The sequence below is a fragment of the Oncorhynchus gorbuscha genome, linkage group LG25 (assembly GCF_021184085.1).
Source record: "Oncorhynchus gorbuscha isolate QuinsamMale2020 ecotype Even-year linkage group LG25, OgorEven_v1.0, whole genome shotgun sequence".
In the NCBI taxonomy this organism is placed as follows: domain Eukaryota; kingdom Metazoa; phylum Chordata; class Actinopteri; order Salmoniformes; family Salmonidae; genus Oncorhynchus; species Oncorhynchus gorbuscha.
The window spans coordinates 27,465,863-27,492,752 of record NC_060197.1 but is presented as its reverse complement, the minus strand read 5'-3'; the positions used below and the strand labels follow the sequence as shown (position 1 = coordinate 27,492,752).

Sequence of the window (26,890 nt, the reverse complement as noted above, 5' to 3'; positions counted from 1 at the left end):
ACCTTTTTACAAAACAAAAGCCTGAAAGGACTTTAATACTTCATACAAAGTAAACATTTTTTAGTCAAGGACGGACTATGATGTGCTGGTATAATAGGGTTGTTCTACGAATACACTCTACAATACAAATAATTCCAAAATGCATTGTCATAGTTACACTGTGGCTTTCCTATGGGTAGAATAGAATGCTCCGTGAATCCTAATTCTATGGGTTATAGAGTATCTATTGAAGCCACATCAAACTTTAACAATAGCTTTTCCAATGTTTTCTCCATGCAGCATTCCCATAAAGGCAGCAGGCATGTTCTCAAAGCCTTCAGTGACTTGCTCACGACACTGCAGTTTCCCCTGTGGATGAAAACACTACATTATGACATGGTCATTCAGCAGTCACCTCCCAGCTAGCACATTTGGTTCCTTGGAAGTTTTGGGAATGTACGTTTTTGGTTTCCCATTGATTCTGGGAACGAAGCCATAATTTTCCTGATTGTTAAAACAAAATGTTTTTTAAACGTTCTGAGTACGAAAGTGAAAATTGCAAAAGCTTGCAATTAGGCCTTCCGGCTAATGGATGATTTGATAAGCCTTTTCAATACTAGTTAAGGATACGATAGTTATCAAATTGGATTTATTAACTACAAAAAGGTATAATGTGTTTTTATTTTAATTCTGATGCCACAAAAAAAATGATCTACAGTCACTTTTCTGGGGTTCGAACCGGTTCAGAACTTTATTTTGCTTGTCAGAGCAGTGGAACGGAACAAAAAAAATGGGAAAATAATTTGTTCCAACCCTGCTTTTAACTTCTTTAACTCATACAAAGCTGTTCATTTTAGTCTATTAAAACAGACCCTATTTCAAAGGATCATTATGATCAGGTGTGGCCAATTAGTGGGCGCGGCCAACAAACATGAACACACTTAGCAAGAAAGAATTATTATTATATATTTTTTTTAACCACATTCTTACTACATTCTTTGAACCGTGCTAATGTTTTCTTATGGAAGGTTTTCTTAATGTTCTGAGAACGACTTTAAATAGAACCATGAGGAAACCTGTCAAACGTTATGCTGAACTACTGAAATTCCCACAGAAGAACGTTGTTTCTTAAGGTTTCAGACGCTTTAAATAGAACCATGAGGAAACATTATGGGAAGGTTGTATGCAATATAACAACCATGCTTTAAGAAACATATGGTTCTCAGAACGTTATGTGGTAGCTGGGTATAATCTAAAGTATACAGTGGCAAGAAAAAGTATGTGAACCCTTTGGAATTACCTGGATTTATGCATAAATTTGATATGATCTTCATCTAATTCACAACAATAGACAAACAAAAGTGTGGTTAAACTAAAAACATAATTTAAAACATTCATAGTGTAGGTTGGGAAAAGTATGTGAACCCCTAGGCTAATGGCTTCTCAAAGCTAATTGGAGTCAACTAACCAATCAATGAGACGAGATTGGAGATTTGGATTAGGGCTGCCCTGCCCTATAAACACTCAGAAAATTTGAGGGTTGCTATTCACAAGAAGCATTGCCTGATGTGAACCATGCCTCGAACAAAATAGATCTCAGAAGACCTAAAACTAAGAATTGTTGACTTGCATAAAGCTGGAAAGGGTTACAAAAGTATCTCTAAAAGTCAGTCCACGGTAAGACATTGTCTATAAATGAAATTTCAGCACTGTTGCTACTCTCCCTAGGAGTGGCCGTCCTGCAAAGATGACTGCAAGAGCACCGCGCAGAATGAGGTTAAGAAGAATCCTAGAGTGTCAGCTAAAGACTTACAGAAATCTCTGGAAGATGCTAACATCTCTGGACGAGTCTACAATACACTAAACAAGAAAGGTGTATATGGGAAGACGCCATGGAAGAAGCCACTGCTGTCAACAAAAAACATTGCTGTACATTTGAAGTTCGCAAAAGAGCACCTGGATGTTGCACAGTGCTACTGGCAAAAATATTCTGCGGATAGATGAAACTAAAGTTGTGTTGTTTGGAAGGAGCACACAACACTATGTGTGGGGAAAAAAGGGACACCACACCAACATAAAACCTCATCCCAACTAAACTATGATGGAGGGAGCGTCATTTGGGACAGCTTGTTATCATTGACAGAAAGTTAAACATTTTGTCTGCCAATTGAAGCTCAACAGATGTTAGGTGACGCAACAGGACAACAACCCAAAAGACATAATTAAATCAACAACAGAATGGCTTGAACAGAAGGAAATATGCCTTCTGGAGTGGCCTAGTCAGTCCTGGAGTGGCCTAGTCAGTCCTGGAGTGGCCTAGTCAGTCCTGGAGTGGCCTAGTCAGTCCTGGAGTGGCCTAGTCAGTCCTGGAGTGGCCTAGTCAGTCCTGACCTCAACCCTATTGAGATGCTGTGGCATGACCTCAAGCTGTTCACACCAGACATCCCAAGAATATTGTGGAACTGAAGAGGAATGTTCCAAAATGACCATTTTTACTAGTCTGATTTAATTTTTTAAATGTTTTAAATTGTACCTTTAGCTTTAACCAGGCAAGTCAGTTAAGAACACATTCTTATTTTCAATGACGGCCTGGGAACAGTGGGTTAACTGCCTGTTCAGGGGCAGAACGACAGATTTGTACCTTGTCAGCTCGGGGGTTTGAACTCGCAACCTTCCGGTTACTAGTCGAACGCTCTAACTACTAGGCTACGCTGCCGCCCCGCTGATCCGCAACTACAGAAAATATTTGGTTGAGGTTATTTCTGCCAAAGGAGTGTCAACCTGTTATTAAATCCAATGGTTCACATACTTTGTCATACTGCACTGTGAATGTTTACACGGTGTGTTCAATAAATACATAAACAATTATAAATGTTTGTGTTATTAGTTTAAGCAGACTGTTTGTCTATAGTTACATGAATGACTTAAATGAAGATCAGATGGGCCTCCCGGATGGCGCAGTGGTCTAATAGCTGTGCCACCAGAGACTCTGGGTTCGAGCCCAGGCTCTGTTGCAGCCGGCCGCGAGTCCGGGTTAGGGAGGGTTTAGCCGGCAGGGATAAAGTAATGACTTTTCAAATAAGTTATCTTACACGTTATGTTGGCTGACAATTTGTTAGCTACGCTGTCCTTACGAACCACATAGCATATCATTACAGCACACCGTATGTTAGCTATGGAAAGGTAAACTTGCCACTTGTCATAAACTTGCCAGTATATTAACTATAGGCTCACTAACTACCCAATGTTAATTGACTTGATTATTCCCGTTATTCTTAGCTTAGCTAAATGGTATAGTCGTTGTGTGTTCTCAATGGACATTCGGGTGCCTTCGTAAATTCACTTCTGCTATCTACTGTGATTTCAGAGCATTCTCCTGAGTGTAGCAGAATAATGGATTTACGAGCGCTCAACACCGGTTGAATATGGCCTGTGTGAGTTAACGTCGGCAAAAACGCATAATTAAATTGTTGCCAGAAACAGTCACCAACGCCTTGTCAGATTGTTCGTTTGTAAATTCAGAGCAATCTGACAACGCTCTGAATTTACGAGCGTACTCTGACACTCCAGATTGAATTTAAGAACACACCCTAAATCGTAAAATTTTGAACTAGTAATTTGTTATGCTACCTAGCTAGCAGGTGGTTGCATAGCAACATCATCAACTTCCGCTCGACCGGCGAAGAGCTAGTACGCTCAACTGAAAGGATACTGTTCCGTTTACAGTGTACTAAAATTAACTAATAGTATGTAGTATACACTATGTTAGTATGGGTATTAGAACACAACTAGTCTGTGACAAACATTTCATATTGTAAATGTGAATACCTGCAAGCAGGGTGTACAGTTAACAGACATATATGTAAAACATGGTGTCCAAATTGATTACCATAGAATTGTCATGATATGATTATGATTGGACAGTTTTATCTAGCCTGAAATCTCAAACCTGTTTTGTGCTAACATTCCACTCCTTGTACTCCATGTCAATGCTAAACTGTGTGCATGACAATGAACAAGGAGTGGAATGATGGCACAGACTGATACCCAGGCTAGTTTTTATCCCAAGTACTGTACTTGCCTCTCTCTTCCAAGCCATGAGTCTCCTCAGAGACTCTGGGTTCTTATGCTCCCACCTGCCCACCATGAAGCCCTCCATCTTTAGCTGCTTGAAGATCATGGTCAGGTGGGGGTATGGGCCTGATAGATAAGATTAGATACAGTGCATTCAGAAAGTACTCAGACCCCTATACTTCTTCCACATTTTTGTTTGTGGAAAAAGGCTGTAACGTAATAAATAAAAAAACGGAAATTACATCTACATCAGTATTCAGACCCTTTACTCAGTACTTTGTTGAAGCACCTTTGACAGCGATTACAGCCTTGAGTCTATGACGCTACTAGCTTGGAATACCTGTATCGCAATTTAGAGTCCCAAAGGGTCTGAATACATATGTAAATAAGGTATGTTTTTAATATTTTTAATCACTGTGCACTAATTTCTAAAACCTGCTTTCGCTTTGTCATTATGGGGTATTGTGTGTAGAATGCGGAACATTTTTTAATGTTATCCCCTTTAGAATAAGGCTGTAACTTAACAAAATGTGGAAAAGTCAAGGGTTCTGAATACTTTCTGAATGCACTGTAGATAGATTGATATAGACAGAAATAGGAGAGAGAGATGATGTATACGGTAGGCATATTTTTTTATGTTGATTTGACCATTTAAAATACATAAAGAAGCCACACCAAGCAACAAATACATCTACCGAAATGGCAGAGGTTTATATACACACAAAGTCTAGGCTTGTTTCCAATGTGGTTGTTTATAATGGAACACAAGAGTTCTAATATGTTAATTAATATATGTCTATGTAATCTCTCATGGCCAGATCTATGTAAACATAACTGGTACAGTAGAATATTTTGTGACTGAGCGAGAGGCATATGGTTGTTCCGATGTTTGGGTTATTCGTTACTGGTTTTTCGGTGCTAGCATCTATTCAAACATGGGACATTCAGAGAGGGTGAATGAAGCGTCTTGTTCCGGTTCCTCTCCTTGTTTTAGCATTTCTTGATCCCTTCTCTTTAACATGTTTGGACCCGGAACTTAATCGAGTAGTTGACCAATTACGTGAGACTAGTTCTGGGTTAATCGAGATGATTTACTATGCAATGAAACATGAGTGAAATGCATTCAGTTGGTCACAGGTCAGTCTGAGTGTAATGCTGGCTAATGGTGCTCTCTAGTGGAATATTAAAATGAGCAACACTGACAACATATCAACGTACCAATACAGTATGAGAGTTAGGCAATGTAGACTTGACATCTTTGAATGGTTTTGAAGATGAGAGAGAGATCAGACCTGTCTGTGGATTGGTGTCATTATAGGTTGAGATGCTGCCGCACACAGCTATCCTTCCAAACTCCTTCATCTGAGGAATGGCGACACTGGAGAAAAGTCCTCCCACCTTAAAAACGGAGATGTCGAGCTAAATATGTTAAGATGAAATAACTATTATCCAATACTGACAATTTATATCCATGTCTAACAATATTAAAACCACAGAAATACTACTTAATCACTAAATATTAACCCTCCATATCTAACAATATTACCAACTACCAGAGTGAATTACTACACTTTATATAACTACAACTAACTACTTTATAACCTACGTTCTCAAAGAAGCAATCGTATCCGTCGGGCGAGGCAGTCTTCAGGACCTCCTCCAGTGAGCTGACTGTTTTGTAGTTGAAGGCCTCATCGAAGCCTAGCTCCTTGAGGAAGGCCACCTTGGCATTGGAAAAAAAAGTGAGTGCTGGCCCCTTTTTCATTTTCAGGATAAGCAAGGATAGAGATCACTAGAATTTGTGCCTCCCAGTAATTCATCTTAATCCCTTTTTACCTTGCCGTTGGACCCAGCAGAGCCCACAACTCTGCAGCCCTTGATCTTAGCGATCTGGCCCACGATGGAGCCCACGGCCCCGGCTGCAGCGTTCACCAGTAGGGTCTCTCCAGCCTGAAGTCCCAGTACCTCCTCCAGACCGTACAGGGCTGTCAACCTGAAGTCAGAGCACAAAGGGAAGATGGAATAGAAAACAACTTCCATTCAAACAGAAATGTGTATTTTGCGATTTTGTTTATCCATTCTCAACCTCCTGGAAACCATGCACGTACACACTGGTGACCAGTCTGCAGTCAGAGAAAAAGAGGGGTAGCTCTTTAATAAGAAATGTAACTACAGTCACCTAGCTACAGTAAGATAGCCGTCGATGGAGTTTACTTCCGTTAAAACAAACAGTATCAAACTCATTATCAACACATAAGCAATCATACACACATCTGTGTATCACCACCAACTGTCTCGTCATCCTAAAGCACTGATTACCTTTCTCCCCCTCGTCTCAAAACAATCCTCGCTTCAGTCATGTGTAACATTCAATGACTTGTAATCAGTGTTGTAGTACTCGAGTCCAGTCTCACATATTGAGTATCTCGGTCTTGGATACATTTTTACTCCGTCTTGGACACGAGGACTCGTAATTTCTTCCCGAGACCAGCTGAGACAAAAACTCAGAATTATCAGCTTCTTTTCTGTCAGCGCATAAAACCGCTTCGCCAGGCCAAATATTAACACTCCACGTATGACACATGAATATCTTATCACCTATTGAAACGTGGGCCTCCTACTTTACTCGTAGCATTACCGTCCTTTACTTTCGTAGAAAAATATCCTCAAACTTGGTGGCGCTCATCAGAATTTCATTGATTCCCTGGTAGGGAAGAGAGTGGGGGAAATGGTTTGAATGTTCCGCGCTCACTTTTAGTAAGGGAGATCGGGGAAATTGTAACAGTGTTTATCTATTATAGGCCTGTTTGAGTTCGCAATCATTTGTAGAGTGGCACTCTATTTGCCCTCAGCATCCATTTGTTTTGTCATTCTGACTGGCTAAAGATGTGTTGTTCTGAAATATGAACACAGAAATAATGGAAATGTTTAGCTCTTATAACGGTGGCGATTTGACAAAACTTGAATCGGTCTCGCTTTAGGTGGTCTCGAACCCAACATGTAATATTTTAAATTCAAAATAGTTGTGATTCAGTAAAATCTGCTTTTTGTTCTATGTTCCTATGTCTGTATACTACGTCTTGCTTGTCCTATGTTGTTCTGTCTGTATGCTATGTCTTGCTTGTCCTATGTTGCTATTGTCTATATATTGTAATTGTTTTTAATAACCTGCCCTGGGACTGCGGTTGAAAATTAGCCGGCTGGCTAGAACCGGCACTTTTACTGAAACATTGATTAATGTGCACTGTCCCTGTAAAAATAAAATAAACTCAACTCTTTAAAAGAGTTCTGTGGGAAAGCGGAACAGGACCATAAGTGGTGACCGTGACCTGCTCGCGAAGATACCTGGGGCCCAAATGTTTATTTTATCAACCTAGAAGGAAAACATGCAGCTGCTTTTCCTGGCAGATAAGTCGCTCTGGATAAGAGCGTCTGCTAAATGACTTAAATGTAAATGTAAAATGTAAGTCAACATTTTTTTTCTGCCTTTATTCTGTGAGGTAAAACTATGAAACAGTTGTGCTGTAAGCTCTCCCACACTAGCTCCACTGTTAGCATTAACATATGTCAGCATATTAGCATCCCTCTTTACCCAGGACGCCAGAGCGTGACATGCATTTCTCATCTGGCATGAAAATATAAATGTTCTACTCTTTGTGGCCAGAGGTTCATAGTGACCCCCCCCCCCCCCCATATTTTACCCAGAAAGCCCCTCCTCCTTACCCTGGCATGCCGATGGCCCCCAGAGCCAGGGACATGGAGACATCCTGAGGCCAGTCAGACAGAAGGCATGTCAGACCTGTCCCGTCAGACACAGTGTGGGTCCTCCAGCCGCATCTACCAACCACATGGCACCCCACAGGGAAGGCTGGGTTGATGCTCTGGATCACCCTACAAAAAAACACACACACAAATAAACAAACTGAATTAATGAGGGTTGTTTATTATAATTAAAGTCTGTCTACAACAAGCCTGTGTCAGAAGACACAGATTGTAAAGTATGCTTAATGGAGAATCTTCCATTGAAAGTGCTTTTTAGTTACAGAGAATGCTTCATCTGGGTCTATATGAACCACCCTTAGTGGTTGTTAAATGGTTTTATCTGGAGGCTAGATCGAAGACATGCTGTAGGAAGAGTCAATGGAAGCCTTTGGGATTTTCCCGAAGTATCTGTACTCCTTTATAAAGACAGTACTCAGGCAATTTAAACTAGTGAAATCATTTAAAAAGCCCTAGGGGGCAGGGAAGAGTCATTGGGTTCTGTATATTTTCCCAGACTGACTCACTCGCACAAACAAACTTTCTCAGTGAAAACACATTGAACCACTCACTTGTGGCAGGAATGGAACCTTGGTACACACTGCCAAGTACATTCAATTTGTTCTCTTACAACTGAAGTCATGAAGAATAATCTATGGCCTCAGAAATTAAAAACAGGTGCAGGACTTTTTCTCTTCCAGTAAACAGCAGGCATGCATGTCACCTCATGGTAGAGAGATGAAATACAGATAACTTGGCCTGCATCCCAAATGGCACCTCATTCCCTGCATAGTGCACTGCTTTTGACCAGGGGCCTAAAAGCAGTGCACTATGTAGGGAATAGGGGTGCCATTTGGGATGCAAACTTGTTTATTTTCCTTACTTGGCCACTTGAGTTCCGATCATCACCTCCCCCTCCTTCATACGCACTCGGCTGAACGGTCTGGAAACAACCACAGATGGCAGGAGAACAATCAGATGCAATGTTTTTCTGTACCATCTACTGAAGTATGTGATTTAGTAATGTTATGGAAAAGTCAATACTGTTCAGAGAACTTTCAATGTTCTAATATGAAGAGTAACATCTGCCACACTGATCCTCAACACTGGGGCCCCTCAGGGGTGCGCACTCAGTCCCCTCCTGTACTCCCTGTTCACCCCCAAGAGCGTAACCAACCACAACACCATCATGAAGTTTGCTGACGACACAACAGCGGTAGGCCGGATCACCAACAACGATGAGACCGCCAATGTGTAGAAGATCAGAGACCTGGCAGTGTGGTGCCAGGACAACAACCTCTCCCTCAACGTGAGTAAGACAAAGGAGCTTATCGTGGACTACAGGAAAAGGAGGGCCGAACAGGCACCCATTAGCATCGACAGAGCTGAAGTGGAGCGGGTCGAGAGTTTCAAGTTCCTTGGTTTCCACATCAAGACAGTTGTGAAGAGGGCATGACAACACCTTTTCTTTCTCAGGAGACTGAAAAGATTTTGCATGGGTCCCCAGATCCTCAAAGTTCTACAGCTGCACCAGAGAGCATCCTGACCAGTTGCATCACTGCCTGGTACGGCAACTGCTCGGCATCTGACCGTAAGACGCTACAGTGCGTACAGCCCAGTACATCACTATGCGGTGTCAGAGGTAGGCCCCAAAAAATTGCCAAAGACTCCTGTCACCCAAGTCATAAACTGTTCTCTCTGCTACCGCACGGTAAGCAGTGCCGGAGTGCCAAGTCTGGGACCAAAAGGCTCCTTAACAGCTTCTACCCCCAAGCCATAAGACTGCTGAACAATTAAATGGCCACCCGGACTATTTACATTTGATCATATTCCGTATAGATATCACATTACATGAGTCATGACAAAAAGCGTCCGGTGGCAAACGTTAGGGGAATCCCTCCCTGTCCATTTTTCAGTTGGAATTTTCTCCTACCTCATGTATGGATCTACACTGAGAAACAGTGCCTCCAAAAGCACCTCTGAAACAGAAAAAAACAAAAACATTCATGTATGACATCACTTGGCTTTAGTCAGGTACAGGAATGTTGTATTTAGTACAAGTACTGGTCCAGATAGCCTCAGTAATAGTGCAGATGAGACCTTCAGTCATTACCTCCATCTTTAGGCTCTGGCAGCTGCTCCAGCTTCAGCTCAAAATTGCTGTCCGTCGGGAAGCCTTCAAAGTGACGTGTCAGGACCCAGGTCTTGGCTTGAACCATGGCTCTTTGCTTTGGACAACTGAAAGAAGAGGCTCTTTACTTACTACTGAGTTAGTTACTTGCTATGCCAAAATCTGAAGTGATCTCAGAGCTCATCTTGAGAACCGTTTCTTCTTTCCTATATGTGCTAGGAATTTTGAGGTCAAGAGAAGAGCGGTCAAACAATATCTATTTGCTTTATTACAAGTTGTAAGAGGGAGACACCTCCAGCACAGAAGCAGAGAAAATGTCTAGCAAAACCTCTTGGAGACGCTTTATCTCCTAATCAGACAGCACCAAACGTTCTGTTTAACACCAGCCTGGGAGGCTTGTAAGGAAGACAAACAAAAAGGAAGTGACTGAGCTGCAACAGAATCACACCGTGTTCACACAATGTCATCAATGCAACAGTGAATAATCCGTGTCCTCTGTCCTTGTTCTTGGACCTCCAGTCTGGTGTCAATCACTATTAACCCAATATGAGGATAATCCATAACTTTCAGGATCAAGTCGAGTGACCATCAACCCACACCTAGAGTTTCACAAACAGAACACTGGAAATAATGCGTATTTCAGAGAAGGAAAATATATAAATATGCTATAAATATATAAAGATCACTCTAAACGGAATTTGAACTTCAGTTACATTTCCCCACAACAGCAACCTTTTCTACTTGAGTATCCTACATTTAGCAACATGTTACTGTCAAGTCACCTATATACAAATATCATACTTTGAGATCTAAAATAGCTAAAGTGAAGAAATGTAAAAAAGACAGTTGAAATACCCACATGCGTCTATCATAGCAGGAATATGAGAAACTTGAATACTTCAACAAAGGTTGTTATTCAAAGACTTTACCTCTTTCTTTCTCTCTCTCACACACACACACACACACACACACACACACGCACGCGCGCGCGCGGGGGGGGGCAGGAAAGAGTGCACTGGTGCCAGAAGATGCTGCACAACTGAAAAAATATGCTGTTTACTTTGTTTAGTATATGCATTGATTTACAGTACTGAACAATTCTGACTGTAGTGCAGGTTGCTATCTAGAATAGCTAAATTCACATGGATTTATTTGAAATCTACTGCACTAGCTTAGCTTGCTAGATAAAGGACTTGCAGAACCTAGGAGAGCGCTGCGCATTGTTGCAAAGTGAATGCAATGCAAGCCCGCTTCACAGTGGGCTGTCAACCTCAACCGGCGAAGAAACTATCTAAACATTTCTCTCCAAGAACGTGGTTTAATATCATGCGGTACTCAGCAAAACTCACCTCGAATAAATGATCAACAAATGGACACCTACCGGTCACTGCTCTCCATGCAGAATGAAAGAAATATCAAAATTTCACAGAAAGGACAAAGAGAACCTAGGTAGGCTGTGCTCGACTACTTTCTCATTGGCTAAAAACGGTTGTTAGTCGATCCGCCTCCGCGTGACGTACTCTACTCTACTCTGTTTCCGGAGTGAATTCATTTTGGATGAGAACGCGCGCATTTATCTAGCCGACCTTTGGCTAACTGTTACCCGTTTCCTTCTACCAGAGAAACTGTCGGAAAACAAGTCTGAAACTGATTTCTTCGTCGAAATTACTTGGAAAGGTAAAATAATACTTAAAACAGATGGACAAATTACTTCAGAATTGATGGTTGTTTTGGAAAAATTATTCACGAACCTCAGGCGTTATATAGCATGAATGATGTTGTGGCTAGCGGTTAATTAGCTAACGTTAGCTAGCTTGCGTAGCTATCCGTGAAACAACTTATTCTATCGTTAGCTAGCTAGCCTGTAACTTAAAGGACACTGATAGTTTCACTGTCATACCAGTTATAGGTAAACAAAACAAGTGTTTGGTTATGTATTTCTACAATGATCAGCTCTATAATGCCTTTGCATGAGTAAAGTAACTTAGCTAGCAATCCCTGTTGTGATATCTTTCAATTTCCTCGCCTCCTAATAAACGTGGGCTAACTAGCTACCCATCTAATAAATCGTGGATATTTTTGACTGACAGGCGATCATCAGGTTGGAGAAGCTCTGCTCCTGGCAACTTGTTTGTCCTTATAGATTTCACATTAAAATGGCTAGTTAAGACTGGGGAGGATGCCTCATTTCAGGGACCGTCTTCTCCACAGGAAATTGTCTCGCTTTAATCAGTGTTTCCCCTAGGATTTATTTATGCAGGGTGGAAGCACCCCTGATAAATTAATATAAGGGAAGCACTGCTTGATGGTACCATTTCTATTAGGGGTGTAACGGTTCACCATGGTTCAGTACTTATTGTGGTTTTGGGGGTAATGATTTGTTTTCTGAACAGTGGAAAATGAGAATTTGTTTAAGAAAATAGAAAGTGTTGGTATTCCTGATTCCATATGATCATGAGTCATATAATGCCTGATGACTGCACAATCAGGAATAACAACACTTTATTTTCTTAAATCAACAACAACACTAAAATAAAGTGCAATATCTGTGTGAAATCAACATGTTAACATGGCTCAGACAATGTATAAGCTTATGCTATGTTGCAAAGAGAAAATATGCTCACTTGTGTCACTCATAAAGGGGGTGTGTGTTTAGCACAGTAGGCCTACTTTTCGTTTCCCTCTTTTCATTTCCACTGCGGTGTAATGTGATGGGCTGTCACTTAACTAGCGCTCTGTAACCCTGGAGGTCCATCCATCTGCAGAAAGGGGATACCCAGTCAGTTAAACAAATCAAAACTGGTTGAGAGTGCCAAGTGTGCAAAGCTGTCATCAAGGTAAGGGGTGGCTACTTTGAAGAATCTCAAATATAAACACTTTTTTTTGGTTACTACATGATTCCATATGTGTTATTTCATAGATTTGTGGTATTCACTATTATTCTACAATGTAAAAAATAAAGGAAAATCCTGGAATAGTAGGTGTGTCAACTGTTTGACTGGTACTCTAGGTGTGAGAAGGCAAAGTTCGTAATTAACTGAGCATTTCCAAGAGGCGTTGAAACTCCCCATTCTTCTCAACCACCGAGAATGGTCGCACATCTGTGGCTATAAGCAGACCTATTGCTCGTGTAATTTATTTGGCCCGGTCAGAATCGACTGCGGTTCGTCTTGCTCCGGTGGTAGGAATACTGGGTTTATGTCACCGTAAATGTGTTGGCAGTTGCATAGGCCGTTCTCATTCAGCAGTGGCGACACACTCTTTCCAGGCATAGCCTATAGGCCTAGTGTTTAATATTTTTACTTATAATTTTTATATGTATTCACTGTGCGGACCGAAGAGGTCCCCATACCGAACAGTTTGTTACGAATACGTGCACCGCTACACCCCTAATTTCTATTAAGTGACTATGATTTTACAGTGTAAATATCGTTGATTATCTTTCTGTCAATTCTCATCTGTATAACTCCCACCCTTGACCCTACTGCTTCTGACAGTTTGGTAGCCTGTAGAGTGCTGTCATCATGTTAGACGGTGGTCAGTTCGTGGAGGCGCTGGGTCGCCTAGGTTACCCAGGCACCCCATCCCTGAAGGGCTCTGAGTTTGACTGGCTCTTCGACTGCGCTCCGGAAAACCTCCAACTCCTGCGCTTCGTCTGCCGCACCCTCAACCAGGGAAATGTGCTCACCCCGGAGGAGGCCCGGGCCTTCAAGGCCCTCCGCAACTCTGGCAAGCCCATCCTCGATGGGACTGCGCTTGATGAGGTCCTCAAGACCTGTGGGCCTGCTGCTGGAATAGGTGTGGTCGGTCCTTCCTCAGCGGAGGGGGAGGTGAGCGTGGAGGATCTAGAGGCGGAGCTATCTGCTCTGAAAAAGGAGAAGCAGCTAAAACAGCGCAGGTACAAGAAGCTGCAGGTGCTCGCCACCGCCCGGGCTGACGTTGCGCTCCGATTGGCCTCCCAGCAGGACGCTGCCGCCAGCAGGCTGAAGGACGCCAACGCGGCGCTGGGGGCGGAGAACGCTGGAACCAACGCCGCGCTACAGAACCTCATGGACGAGGTGAAAAAGCTAGGATCATTCCTCAAAATAGACCCAGTGTCCAACGAAGGAAAGACCCAGGGAGAGGCTGCTGCCTCTGGTTCTGTGACTATCACCTCCCCTCTAGGGCCCCCTGTCCTGCTCTCCCAGCTGTCCCTGGAGCCCTACCTCCACCAGGAGGAACTTAACACAAAGGCCCTGGCTGCCCTCACCCAGCGGCAGTTCTTCCAGGGTATCAGCAACATGGTGGAGACGTCCTGCTCCGAACGCTTCCAGCTCCTGGACCTCAGCCTCTGCGATGACGGGGATGAAATAAAGGAGAAGGGTGGAAAAGAGACGGAGGAGAGAGTTGTGGAGCAGAGGAGGAAGGAGATGGCCAGGCTCCAGTGGGGTCATATGGTGGCCCAGCACCAGCTGATCAAGGCCAGGGCAGAAGAGCAGGGAGCCAGGGTTGGGCTGGAGTGGATCACAGGGAACCTGCAGTCATTCACCAAGGTAAGGCACTGGAGAGGGTTAGAGACGAGTAGTACATCTAGCACAGTTCAGCCTTAGTCTTTAGTGCTATTGGTTTTGTAAGTGTTGCATGCTCTGCAGTCTGTACACACAATCACACCAGCCTTACAAACATCATCATACCTACTCTCTAATGCAACCATTTATCGTTCTTTCTCTCCTCTCCCAGGGCACCACCAACTCCAACTCTGCTCTCCAGACGCGTGAAGCCGTGTCTAGGCGTGAGCTGCAGGTTGTGGCGGCTGATCTGGAGTCTCTCCTCCAGGGGTCTCTACCAGCTGCTCTGAGGGAGAGCGCCAGGCTGCTCAACGTGCCCGTGGTGAGGGGAGACCTGGACCTGCAGCTGGCCAGACAGGACTACTACACCTCCAGACAGGAGCAGGTACAGTTACTTAGTTTGGTACAAATGCTGTTTTGGATCTTGTTGTTAGAATATCCATACTCAGATCTGCATGGGTTTTCCCATCATTTAGTTTTGAACACCAGGTGAAACAATTATCATCATTCAGTCCATCATTATCATCTTGTACGTATTGTCAATGTTTCTATTGTTGAACTCCTTAGAGGATAATAACGTTCTCTCTCTATCCATCCATTCCTTCATCTCTCCATCTAGGTCCGAGACCACCTCCTGCGGCAAAAGGCCTCATTCGAGCTGCTCCTCCTGGCCCAGGAGATGGAACTGAGGATGGGTAGGCAGGTGCTGAAGCAGCTTGGGGAGGTGGCAGGCCGGCTGGGGGAGGGAGGAGAGGATGCAGCCCTCAGGATCCAGGCCCTAGCCCATCCTGAGCTGTCCCATAACCCCAGACCCAGTCCTCAGTCCATCATCAGCTCCAAGGATGCATCCTTCACCAGGTAGGGATTAGAGGAGGACAGGAACCAGGGTCATGCTCAGTCAGGCACACTGAAGCAAAATGCTTTTCAATGGAAAGCAAGGCGTTCTTATTGGACGCGTTTAGGTAGTTATTTCCCGTTTCACTGAAAGCGACCCAGATGTATTTGCTTCTCTCACACTAAAAGAAATATGGAACACAGTGCATTGATAATCAGTACAGTAGTGATTGGGGCGGGGGGGGGGGTATCGATACAGTTGCATATCACAGTATTTGATCCCCTGCTGATTTCACGTTTGCCCACTGACAAAGAAATGATCAGTCTATAATTTTAATGGTAGGTATATTTGAACAGCGAGACAGAATAACAACATAAAAAATCCAGAAAACGCATGTCAAAAATTGTATAAATTGATTTGCATTTGTGCTGCCCCCCCATGGGTCTCCTGGTCACGGCCGGCTGCGACAGAGCCTGGACTCGAACCAGGATCTCTAGTGGCACAGCTACCTTAGTAGCAGTACCTTAGACCCCTCTACCTCTCGGGAGGCCCCACCTGACCAACATTCGGTGAAATTGCAGAGCTCCAAATTCAAAAACTCAAAATAAAACAAAAACTCAAAACAAATGCTCAAAATAAAAATTCAAAAAACATACAAGTGTTATACATCGGCTTAAAGATTAACATCTTGTTAATCCAACCGTTGTGCCAGATTTCAAAAAGGCTTTACGGCGAAAGCATACCATGCGATTATCTGAGGACAGCGCCCAGCACACAAAACATTACAAACACTTAACTGCCAAGTAGAGGAGTAACAAAAGTCAGAAATCGCGATAAAATGAATCACTTACCTTTATGATCTTCATATGGTTGCACTCACAAGACTCCCAGTTACCCAATACATTTTTGTTTTATTCGATAAAGTCTCTTTATATCCAAAAACCTCAGTTTTGTTGGCAAATTTTGTTCAGTAATCCAATGGCTCCAAGGCGGTCACAACGGGCAGATGAAAAATCCCAAAAGTAAGTATAAACATGTTGAACGATGTTTATAATCAATCCTCAGGTTGTTTTTAGTCATAATAATCAATAATATTTCAACTGGACAATAGCTTCGTCAATATGAAAGAAAACCAAGAAAGGTGCGCTCTCGGTCGTGCGCAGCGAACAGCTCTGGGACACTGCAGTGTCCACTCATTCAGAGTGGTTTTACACTCTCATTTTTCAGAATACAAGCCTGAAACCATTTCTAAAGACTGTTGACATCTAGTGGAAGCCATAGGAAGTGCAATCTGAGTCCTAGGTCATTGGATCCTGTAAAGGCAGTCAATAGAAAATTACAAACATAAATACATCCAGGAAGTAGGATATTTTTTTTGCCTGCCATATCAGTTCTGTTTTTTTTAAACTGTTCTGACATTTTTTAAATAGTTTTGGAAACTTTTCATTCCAAATCTACCAATTATATGCATATCCAAGCTTCTGGGCCTGAGTAAGAGGCAGTTTACTTTTTGGGCACGCTTTTCATCCGGAGGTGAAAATAGTGCCCTCTACCCTAGTGAGGTTAAATTCTGGTTAAAAAAAGTTCAATTTTTTGGGGGGCTCTATTGGTGGTTTTGTCACAAACATTTTGTTTGCGCTCTGGTATTGGCTCGTGCGGTTATAGCCTACATAATAAGATTATGGACATAATGGCACGATTATTTTAATTTGTCAAACGGCAGCCAAGCTTCGATCACCAGAATAAAACACTCAATATTTATTGGAAACAAGCATCAAGGTCATCACTGCACTTTCACCACCCTGTGAAGTTCATCATTTATTTCATCTGTAGCCAAATAAACTGTATTGTTTGTTTCCCGAGTCGTAGTGGGAGGACCACACACCATATTCTATTCTAGTGTGACTCCAAGTTTACTTCGATACGATGGTTATTATATCATTATTTGCGCATAAAAGCGTTTCCACCTCCATTTCTCCCATGATGCAAAAAGATCCCACCTAATCTAGTATGTAAATATACAGTATGTGTCACACCTCTCACTCCCCCAGGCTTCTCCGGATCCTAGAGTCAGGCCACGTCTTAGAACGTGGTGGCCGCGAGGAGCCCTTCCGTACCTACGAGGGGTTGGAAAGTGCCGCCCGCGACCTCCAGGAGGAGCTCCAATCCTGCCGCGAGGCCCTTGCCGGGGCCGCCCGCCAACAGCACTACACGGGCGCCCGTCTCCACGGCGACTGCGAGGCGTTGCGCCGGGCAACCTTCTCGGGGTTGCAGCAGCTTTTCTTGGCGCCGCAGGTATGTCCTACGGCGACGTCACTTGACCAGGATCTCTGCCCCAACGCACAGGTACGTTTATGAACACCCACACACTTCCTCGTTATCATCGTCTTCTCAAAGTAGCGTGAGTTAGCAGAGTTTTATTATAAAACACATTTGGGAGATGAAGTGGTAGCACAGGTCCTATGGATTTTATACGTAATTTGCACTGCTGCCGGAGTAATGGCCCGTTGTTTGATAAATACAGTATTTTGAAATGAATGGAATTCTGTTTAGTGGTGGATTCACTGGTCACTTCACTTTTAGAACGCTGCATTTCTATATGGGTTTTGTATAGTGACTGCACTGGACAATGAGGCACTGCCACTTCTGTAATGTACAATATGTAAAGAGCACACGTTTATGTCTTCCAGGTCAACAGGGATCCTTTTCACCCCCTCGGTTCTCTTCTTCCTCTGTGTAAAATGTACTAAATTCATGTTTGCTTCATACAGGGTTTCATCTCAGTTCCTCCTGCAGTAAAGAGAGAGACTTTCGTTTCTCTCTAAAAACGTGTCGTTGTTTTTAAATGTCTTTTTGTCAATAAAGCTGTGAATAACCATCTGTGCGAGGAACTGTTGGTGTATGTCAGTCAGTATTCTAGAAAAGCTCAACCACTTGTGGCATGCAGATGTGAGAAAATACTGAGTACTGTTCTTGCAGTACAGGATAGGGCTTTTAAGTCAGTGTCCCCACTATTCGTTAACTGCTAGCTAGTGCTGATAAAGTATCGGATTTGTCTCTCTGGATGTCTACTAAAAGCCTCTTTCCCTCCACCCTTCCTCTCTCCCCTGTCTTTCCTTTCCATCGTACCCTCTCTTCCTCCCCTCCCCCTCTCTCCAGGAGTTGACAGTGAAGCTGGGAGAACTGGAGGTCCAGCAGAACAGTCTGTACAGGCTGATGCAGGATGTGATGGGGGAGGTCCGGGGTAAACGCTCCCAGCTGGACCACAGCCCCCTCCTCAGGAGAGAGAGGGAACTGTATGTCTACTTCCACCTGGACCCCAGGCTGCTGAACAAAGTCGTGGAGGAGCTGGAGAGCAAAGCGGCTGCTGCCAAGAAGGGCCAGTTGTAACGGGGCTCTCTTACCACCTCCTACCTCACCTCTCTTCCCCTCTCCACGACCCCTTTGTCTGGGTGTGAGCGCAAAACACAGCTCATACAGAACTGTGGAGAATCCTGCAGAAAGTAGTGGCGGTGCTTCAAGGTGAAGTGGCCACTGAGAAAGGTTCCTGCTCTGCCTTAATGAATCCTGGATTACCCATTTCCTCTTCCCTCTCGCCACCCCCGGGTGCCAGTTAAATGCCAAGCACCTTGGATTTGGAAATACAATATGGAGAGAGGGTTCCGACCAAAAGACAATTGGATGAGGATGACTATTGGATCTCTTCTCTGTTTTCTTGTGGCAATGTTTCAATTCAATGTAATGTCACTTGTTTTACTGCTAGTGTTCTTTGCTAATGTTCCTGTAAGGGCCTTAGTGTAATTTGTTTGTTTCGTAAGAAATTATAATAAATATTAATGTCTTCACAACTAATAGAAAAATGTTTTGTGTGAGTATTCCGTTTTTATATATATTTTTTCTTCTCCCCCCCCCCAATTTATTTGAAGACTATTCGGCTCCATCAACCAGCTTGATATAACCAGTGACAGGACAGAGAAACCTTGATCATAACTCTGATATTCTTCCTGTTCTTTGTGTAGGCAGCTAGGAGGAATAGGAAATGGAGAGGTACAGTAGCAGCAGTAATAGGCTGTACTCAGGGCCTCTGTCTGCGTCTGGACAGAAGATCCTAGCAGCTCTCCGTGCCCAGAGCCACAACCACTACTCTGACACAGCCAGGGCCCAAAGCTACAGACAGCGTGAGTCGGCAAGGACTGAATAGTGCAGTGCAATATTTAGAATGATGCCGATAGAAATGTGACCTACATATATTCTATAGACACCTGACACCACTCTTTTATTCTAAACAATCGTAAGCAGTGGTGTAGTGGTAAAAAAAGAAGTGGGTAAAGTAGGTATTCTCTATTCTACTGTACCTGCAAAAAAAAATATTTTAAATTGTAAAAACAAAAAAATGGTAAAAAGCCTCTGTTCAAATGTTAGATGAGCGGTATGACAGCAGACAGAGAGGGTACCAGTCAGAGGCCAGCTGGAGCAGAGGAACACAGGAGGAGAGGAGAGGGAGAGAGGCAGACCGGTGAGAGGATGATACAGTAGTAGGGGAATAAAATAAAAAGCAATTGGGTTGGGTATATAGGCCGTGTTGTCATTAGCAACCAAACATGGTACAGAATGAAGTGACAAAATAGTTTATTTGGTTAGGGATAGGCAGGTAAGAGGTGTCGTTAGAAACCTGAAATGCAGTAAGATGGTATGCTCTTCAGGGAGATGGATTGAGTCCTTACTATATGACAGTGGTGCATGTGGTGAAATTCAATGAACTATTGGTCCCTTGAGGAAACATCTGATGTAGTATTTCTTGTGCATGCAACAAACACAACACAGGCCAGTTTCCCAGACACAGATTATGCCTATAGTCCTAGACCAGGGATGAGTAACTGGCGGGGTCCCTATTTTGAAGGCCCTTAGAACTCAGTCGGGGTCTCGACTTAATGTTGCGAGTTAGCATAGTATAATTGACAATGTGCCACTTTGAAATTTGGTTGTGCATCGTCAGTTTTTCTCTTGTTTCGGTCACTGATAGTCAAGTAGCCCATGTCAGCCTTTTTTTTTTTTTAGATCGCTACATAATTTAGCGGCCAGCTATCTAAATTTATGGTCGAATTACCAGCCGTGGTGCCCCCATTGATTTAAATCTAACATTTCTTTCCACCCTCTGACAAAATGTGCAAATTTGCTGTACATCAGCTTATTTCCCTATCCCCCCCATGGCAAAATGAGTAGAATTGCATGAAATTAGTTATATAGTTGCAATATCTTCTCTAGGCTCCATGGCAAAATGTGTGGAGTTGGAGCAAACTTGCTTTAAAACTAGTGTTGTGTTTGAGACCAGCTAAAGCGAGACCGGTTCGAGACCAGAGGGCGGGGCGAGGCCCGGGAGGAGGACAACGAGACCGAGTCGAGACCAGAAAAATGCGAGTCCAATTCAAGACAATGATTGTGATTTTGTCCTGTTGCCACTATAATAAGGGTTAAAAATGACCAGTATTTCTTCTGTTCATATTTCAGAAGAACATATGGATTCTTTATACATTCAGAATGGTTTAAAAAAAGGCATACTGAGGCCAAATAGAGCCACTACAAATTATTACGAACCCAAACACTGGGGAACAATGAGGGCTTTTATATTATTACATTCAATGATGTTCTGATTTAATCTCTTCAGTTTTTGTTTGAAAGGAAACCGTAAACACTGAATTTGAAATAAAATGTTTCTTTGGTCTCTGGGGAGATAAATCTAGCTAACTAAGTCAGCCAATGGCTAGGCCATCAGAAGCTAGATAATAAGCCTCTGCCATTCAACTGTATTAATTAGGGCAACATTTTGGAGTGACAGTGGACTCATCACTTTTTGACTGGGACTGTTTTTACAAAAGCTTATGGAAACGTCTGCCTTCTGGAAGGCCAAGAAGTCACTGCAGTACCAAAGAGTAGTTTTCCCAAGGTCTAGCTAGCAAGCTTTTGCATTAGGCTTGTTTGCAGGGGCTGTAGCAGGTGTTATCGAAGAGGATGTTTTGTTAGCTTCTCCCTTTTCAAGAATAACTTTTAAGAGATTAAGTTTCAATTGATCATCGTATGAGTGGAAGTTATTTTTAATTTCAGCTTGCTTGCTATTGTTAGCCATCTCTAGGAAAATAACTTGTGTGTGAAACATTGTTGCATTTAAACTTTAGATCATCAGTTACTTTGTGTGCTAAATGTGAAATGTTTTTTGCAATGGGAAGTAATAGTTGCACATTTCGATTAGGAAATACACATCATGACCAAAAGTAAGTGGTCACCTGCTCGTCGAACATTCCAAAATCATGGGCATTAATATGGAGTTGGTCCCCCCTTTGCTGCTATAACAGCCTCCACTCTTCTGAGAAGGCTTTACACTAGATGTTAGAACATTGCAGAGACATGCTTCCATTCAGCCTCGAGCATTAGTCAGGTTGGGCGGTTAGGCTTGGCTCGCTGTCTGCGTTCCAATTAATTCCATAGGCAATCGATGGGGTTGAGGTCAGGGCTCTGTGCAGGCCAGTCAAGTTCTTCCACACCGATATCGACGAACCATTTTTGTATGGACCTCACTTTGTGCACGGGGGCATTGTCATGCTGAAACAGGAAAGGGCCTTCCCCAAAGTGTTGCCACAAAGTTGGAAGCACAGAATCATCTAGAATGTCATTGTCTGCTGTAGCGTTAAGATTTCCCTTCATTGGAACTAAGGGGCCTAGCCCGAACCATGAAAAACAGCCCCAGACCATTATTCCTCATCCACCAAACTTTACAGTTGTCACTATGCATTCGGGCAGGTAGCATTCTCCTGGAAACCGCCAAACCCAGATTCATCTGTCGTACTGCCAGATGGTGAAGAGTTCCAAAGAACAAGTTTCCACTGCTCCAGAGTCCAATGGCAGCGTGCTTTACACCACTCCAGGCGAGGCTTGGCATTGCGCATGGTGATTGTAGGCTTGTGTGCGGCTGCTCGGCCATGGAAACCCATTTTATGAAGCTCCCGACGAACAGTTCTTGTGCTGACGTTGCTTCCAGAGGTGGTTTGGAACACAGTCGTGAGTGTTACAAATCAAATCGTCTGTCCTCGGTTGCATGTGCTTCAGCACTTGGTGGCCCCGTACTGTGAGCTTGTGCGGCCTACCACTTTGCGACTGAGCCGTTGTTGCTCCAAACGTTTCCACTTCACAACAACAGCACTTACAGTTGACCAGGGCAGAAATTTGACGAACTGAAATGTGGTGTCCTATGACAGGGCCATGTTACAAGTCACTGAACTCTTCAGTAAGGCCATTCTACTGCCAATGTTTGTCTATGTAGATTTCATGTAGATAGCCTACTACATAATTGATCAATTGTATACAACTACACTACTTGAATATGCATAAATGGGGGTTAAGAAGTGAATATACGCAATATGAAAACAAAGTGGGTATAGGACATATATCTGCATGTAGCATACACTACACCACTGGCCTTTTTTGTATTACAAAAAATCAGAGGTGTGAAGTACTTAAGTAAAAAGTACTTTAAAGTACTACTTAAGGTGTTTTTTGTGGTATCTGTGCTCTACTATTCATATTTTTGGTAACTTTTACTTCACTACATTCTTAAAGAAAAGAATGTACTTTTTACTCCACATATTTTCCCTGACACCTAAAAGTTTGAATGCTAAGCAGGACTGCACTTATCAAGAGGTCATTCCTACTGCCTTTGATCTGGAAAACTCACTAAACACACATGCTTTGTTTGTAAATGATGTCCGAGTGTTGGAGTGTGCCCCTGGCTGTCCGTAAATGTAAAAACAAAGAGAATTGTGCTGTCTGGTGTGCTTAATATGAACATTTTGAAATAATTTATACTTTTATTTTTTACTTTTGATACTTAAGTATATTTTAGCAATTACATTTACATTTTATACTTAAGTATATTTAAAACCAAATACTTTTAGACTTTTACGCAAGTAGTATTTTACTGGGTTACTTTAATTTTTACTTGAGTCATTTTCTAATAAGGTATATTTACTTTTACTCAAGTATGAAAATGTTGTACTTTTCCCACCACTGCAAAAAGTACATTCTCCTACATAAGTGCCCTGGTATTACGGTTGTTATCCTTTCAGCATCACGAGCCTGTCACACACTGTAGCCTAGGTCCAATAGGTTTGCCACTGTGCAAACATGTCTATAATAGATATAAAAACTGTTACAAATCCCCCTCTCTCTCCTTACTAATAGTGAGGGCACAACTTTCCAACAGTTTCCCTCACTCTTCCTTACCAGCGACTCAAGGAAATGCGTACAGTTTGAGGATATATTTTATTGAAAGTAAAGGACAGTACTGTTACTAGTAAAGTAGGAATCCCAGGTTTCAATACGTGATAAGATATTCATGTTTCAAGAAAGGAGTGTGTATATTTGACTTAGCGAAGCGGTTTTTATGCGTTGACTGAATGGAAGCTGATAATTCCATGTTTTTTAACTCAGCTTGTCTCGGGAAGAAATTACAAGTCCTCATGTCCAAGATCAAGTAAAGATTTATCCAAATCTTGGAGGGGGGGTGGGGTTGGATGTGGATACGCAGACCCGCGAGCAACTGCGGCCCCTCATGATGAGTTAATGTTTTTTTGTGGCACCCAGCCCCATTAAAGTTGCCCATCCCTGTCCTAGACAAACAAATATCATATTCAATGGAGATTCTCCATAAAAATGCTTCAAAACTAGGCTTAATCTGTGTCTGTGAAACTGTCCTGTAAATAATTTAATGGTACCATCCTTCTCTGTTCATGTATTTTTAGTACATGTAAAAGAGACAAAACAGAAATAAATGGTAATATCCTTCTCTGTGCTGTGTACCAGGCCTTGGTCCAGACCCCAGTCCTATTCCCAGTCTTCCTCCTCATGGGACGCTGCATCCCAGAGGGACTACTCTCAGACCCCAGCACTGTCCCAGGACTCTGCCTCTTCTACCCACAGAATGAGGTACCCTCTGGCCCTCCACACGCCCTCAAACGAGCCTCACTGGAGAGAGTGAGTATCTAAGCACCTTTCTAATACATAACAACAACTAGCCCCTAGTACCTTTTTCCTCAGAGTGACGGATGCATCAAGCTCGGTTCTGTAGGGGATTTTTTTATTTTTAATTTAAGAATCGGAGAGGTACTATCTCCAAACAGATTTTCATTTTCTCTGTTGACTGATAGCTTTTGGTCTTTTTCCATAGCGCTCCTGAAGAGACAGAACCCACCTTCTCACTCCACTTTGCCTTGGAGGACCAGGGCCCTTCCAGACCACCCTTGCCCAGAGTGGAGTACCAAAGAGAGAAGCCAACTGGGGCCTGTGGACCACCATTCTCCAGAGCTAATGTTAGCGTAGCCCCAAAGAACCACGTAAAAAGACTAGAAACTCAAAGTGAAGGCTGGCACTTACGCAGTGGAGATGGGGAATGGCAATGCCCTGAACAAAGCCAAGAAGAAACCTCCATAGCCCCAGAGGACCAAAGAGAGAGGCTGGCTAAAGCCAAGCCCATTGAAGTAGCCTTAGCTGGTGGAGGAGATGCTGACCGTCGGGCCCCAGTGCCTGTTACTAAATGGCAGTTTGGGAGTATAGTACTGCCTCCACCTCAGAGAGCTTACAAGGCCGAAGAGAAGGCAGACTCTGACAAAAAGAGACTAGCGAGAGGGCTGTTACTTCTTGCATCAGAGAGTGAGGACTTCACAATGAAGGACATGGACAGTGGTCCGAGCTTTGAACTAATAATGGAGGATGACATTGGAGAAAGTTGTGCATTGGAGAAGGATAGCTTTGGAGCAAGTCACACAGTAGAAAGGGATTGCTTTGGGGCAAGTCAAGGTTTGGAGAGGGATGGCTTTGGAGCAAGTCACATAGTAGAAAGAGATGGCTTTGGAGCAAGTCAAGGTTTGGATAGGGATGGCTTTGGAGCAAGTCACACAGTAGAAAGGGATGGCTTTGGAGCAAGTCACACAGTAGAAAGGGATGGCTTTGGAGCAAGTCACACAGTAGAAAGGGATGGCTTTGGAACAAGTCACACAGTAGGAAGGGATGGCTTTGGAGCAAGTCACACAGTAGAAAGGGATGGCTTTGGAGCAAGTCACACAGTAGAAAGGGATGGCTTTGGAGCAAGTCACACAGTAGAAAGGGATGGCTTTGGAGCAAGTCACACAGTAGAAAGGGATGGCTTTGGAGCAAGTCACACAGTAGAAAGGGATAGCTTTGGAGAAAGTCACACAGTAGAAAGGGATTGCTTTGGAGCAAGTCACACAGTAGAAAGGGATGGGTTTGGAGCAAGTCACACAGTAGAAAGGGATGGCTTTGGAGCAAGTCACACAGTAGAAAGGGATGGCTTTGGAGCAAGTCACACAGTAGAAAGGGATGGCTTTGGAGCAAGTCACACAGTAGAAAGGGATGGGTTTGGAGCAAGTCACACAGTAGAAAGGGATGGGTTTGGAGCAAGTCACACAGTAGAAAGGGATGGGTTTGGAGCAAGTCACACATTAGAAAGGGATAGCTTTGGAGCAAGTCACACAGTAGAAAGGGATGGCTTTGGAGCAAGTCACACAGTAGAAAGGGATGGCTTTGGAGCAAGTCACACAGTAGAAAGGGATGGCTTTGGAGCAAGTCACACAGTAGAAAGGGATAGCTTTGGAGCAAGTCATGCTTTGGAGAGGGATGGCACTGAGGGTGACGTCACTGGGGGCCACAGGGACAACACAGAAAGCCCATGTGTAGTTGGGTTAGTTGATCAGCAGGGGGCGCTGCATGGAGACACAGCCCAGTCAGAGGAGGAGATCGTGACAGGAGGAGGACCAAGGGAGAACCTCAGCGAGAGAGACCCCTTTAAGAGGAAACGGCTCTTCGGTGATATGACTACTGACAACCAGAGAGGGATGGGGGGTGGAGAGATGGAGGGAAGAGTGGAGAGGGAGAGAAAGGATGACATCAATAAAGGAGGGTTGAAGAAAAAGATGGAGAGGAAGAACAGCAGGAGTAGTACCAAACCCCACCAGCAGAGGAAGGTGTCACCCTCACTAGGGCAGATGAGGGATGGAGAGGGCCAGGGGGTGACAGAGACGGATAGTCACCCAGAAGAGAGAAGGAACATGGATGGGCCATTGGTGACAGCTGCACAGAGGAACAGTGGAGGAAACACAGGTTAGTTCAGGACAGGACCCGCGCACACACACACACACAGGTTAGTTTAGGACACAGATAGATAGGTTGCCTTTTAGTACAACATATGAGAGTGGAATGTTGGGGATTTTATATGCTGTACAAATTGGCAATTTAGTAATAAGCCACTAGATGGCGGTACAGCACTTCATTCAGTAGTTAACCAATGAAGTTGTCCATAGATGCTGTTTTATGGTCAGTTTTGCATTTTCCTTCTAAGCTGATCCTGGATCTGTGCCATGGGCAGCGCTGCTATGTCCAGCAATCTATAGGGCCCTGAGTTTTCCCCTGACCACAAGGCCTGACTAGGGAAAACTCAGGGCCCCAGTCAGCTCATATATCACAGTGCTGATTAAATAAAAAAGTGTGAACAAGTATACA

The 26,890-nt window shown here is 43.5% G+C and overlaps 3 protein-coding genes across 6 annotated transcripts in view; 2 read left to right on the top strand and 1 right to left on the bottom strand.

The window, feature by feature from the left end:
- Positions 1 to 19,185, top strand: part of haus3 (HAUS augmin-like complex, subunit 3) — a 28,477-nt gene extending 9,292 nt beyond the window's left edge. Inside the window, exons 1-6 of one of the 3 annotated variants that reach the window (XM_046328383.1) lie at positions 11,466 to 11,620; positions 13,441 to 14,475; positions 14,663 to 14,875; positions 15,110 to 15,348; positions 17,377 to 17,620; positions 18,485 to 19,185. In XM_046328383.1, coding sequence (XP_046184339.1) covers positions 13,468 to 14,475; positions 14,663 to 14,875; positions 15,110 to 15,348; positions 17,377 to 17,620; positions 18,485 to 18,715 — 1,935 coding nt within the window. In that variant the 5' untranslated portion in view covers positions 11,466 to 11,620; positions 13,441 to 13,467 and the 3' untranslated portion in view covers positions 18,716 to 19,185. Of the gene's footprint in view, positions 1 to 11,465; positions 11,621 to 13,440; positions 14,476 to 14,662; positions 14,876 to 15,109; positions 15,349 to 17,376; positions 17,672 to 18,484 lie in introns of those variants that run through there. The other 2 variants (XM_046328380.1, XM_046328382.1) reach the window with 2 other exon arrangements.
- LOC124013825 (prostaglandin reductase 1-like) lies at positions 4 to 11,388 on the bottom strand. Of its 2 annotated transcripts, none has more exons than XM_046328385.1 (10): positions 11,293 to 11,388; positions 9,926 to 10,050; positions 9,746 to 9,791; positions 8,696 to 8,755; positions 7,777 to 7,944; positions 5,890 to 6,046; positions 5,660 to 5,776; positions 5,346 to 5,451; positions 4,061 to 4,179; positions 4 to 348 (listed from the first exon to the last, which is right to left on the bottom strand). In XM_046328385.1, exons 2-10 carry the CDS (start codon positions 10,029 to 10,031, stop codon positions 238 to 240), a joined length of 990 nt encoding a protein of 329 aa, XP_046184341.1. In that variant the 5' UTR covers positions 10,032 to 10,050; positions 11,293 to 11,388; the 3' UTR covers positions 4 to 237. The 2 variants fall into 2 exon arrangements, with proteins under 2 accessions (XP_046184341.1, XP_046184340.1); XM_046328384.1 differs by having other exon boundaries at positions 11,325 to 11,380.
- A 6,701-nt stretch (positions 19,186 to 25,886) lies between the features above and the next one.
- poln (polymerase (DNA directed) nu) overlaps positions 25,887 to 26,890 on the top strand; it is a 76,996-nt gene continuing 75,992 nt past the window's right edge. The window contains 1 exon segment of the mRNA XM_046327939.1: positions 25,887 to 26,491. Coding sequence (XP_046183895.1) covers positions 26,203 to 26,491 — 289 coding nt within the window. The 5' untranslated portion in view covers positions 25,887 to 26,202.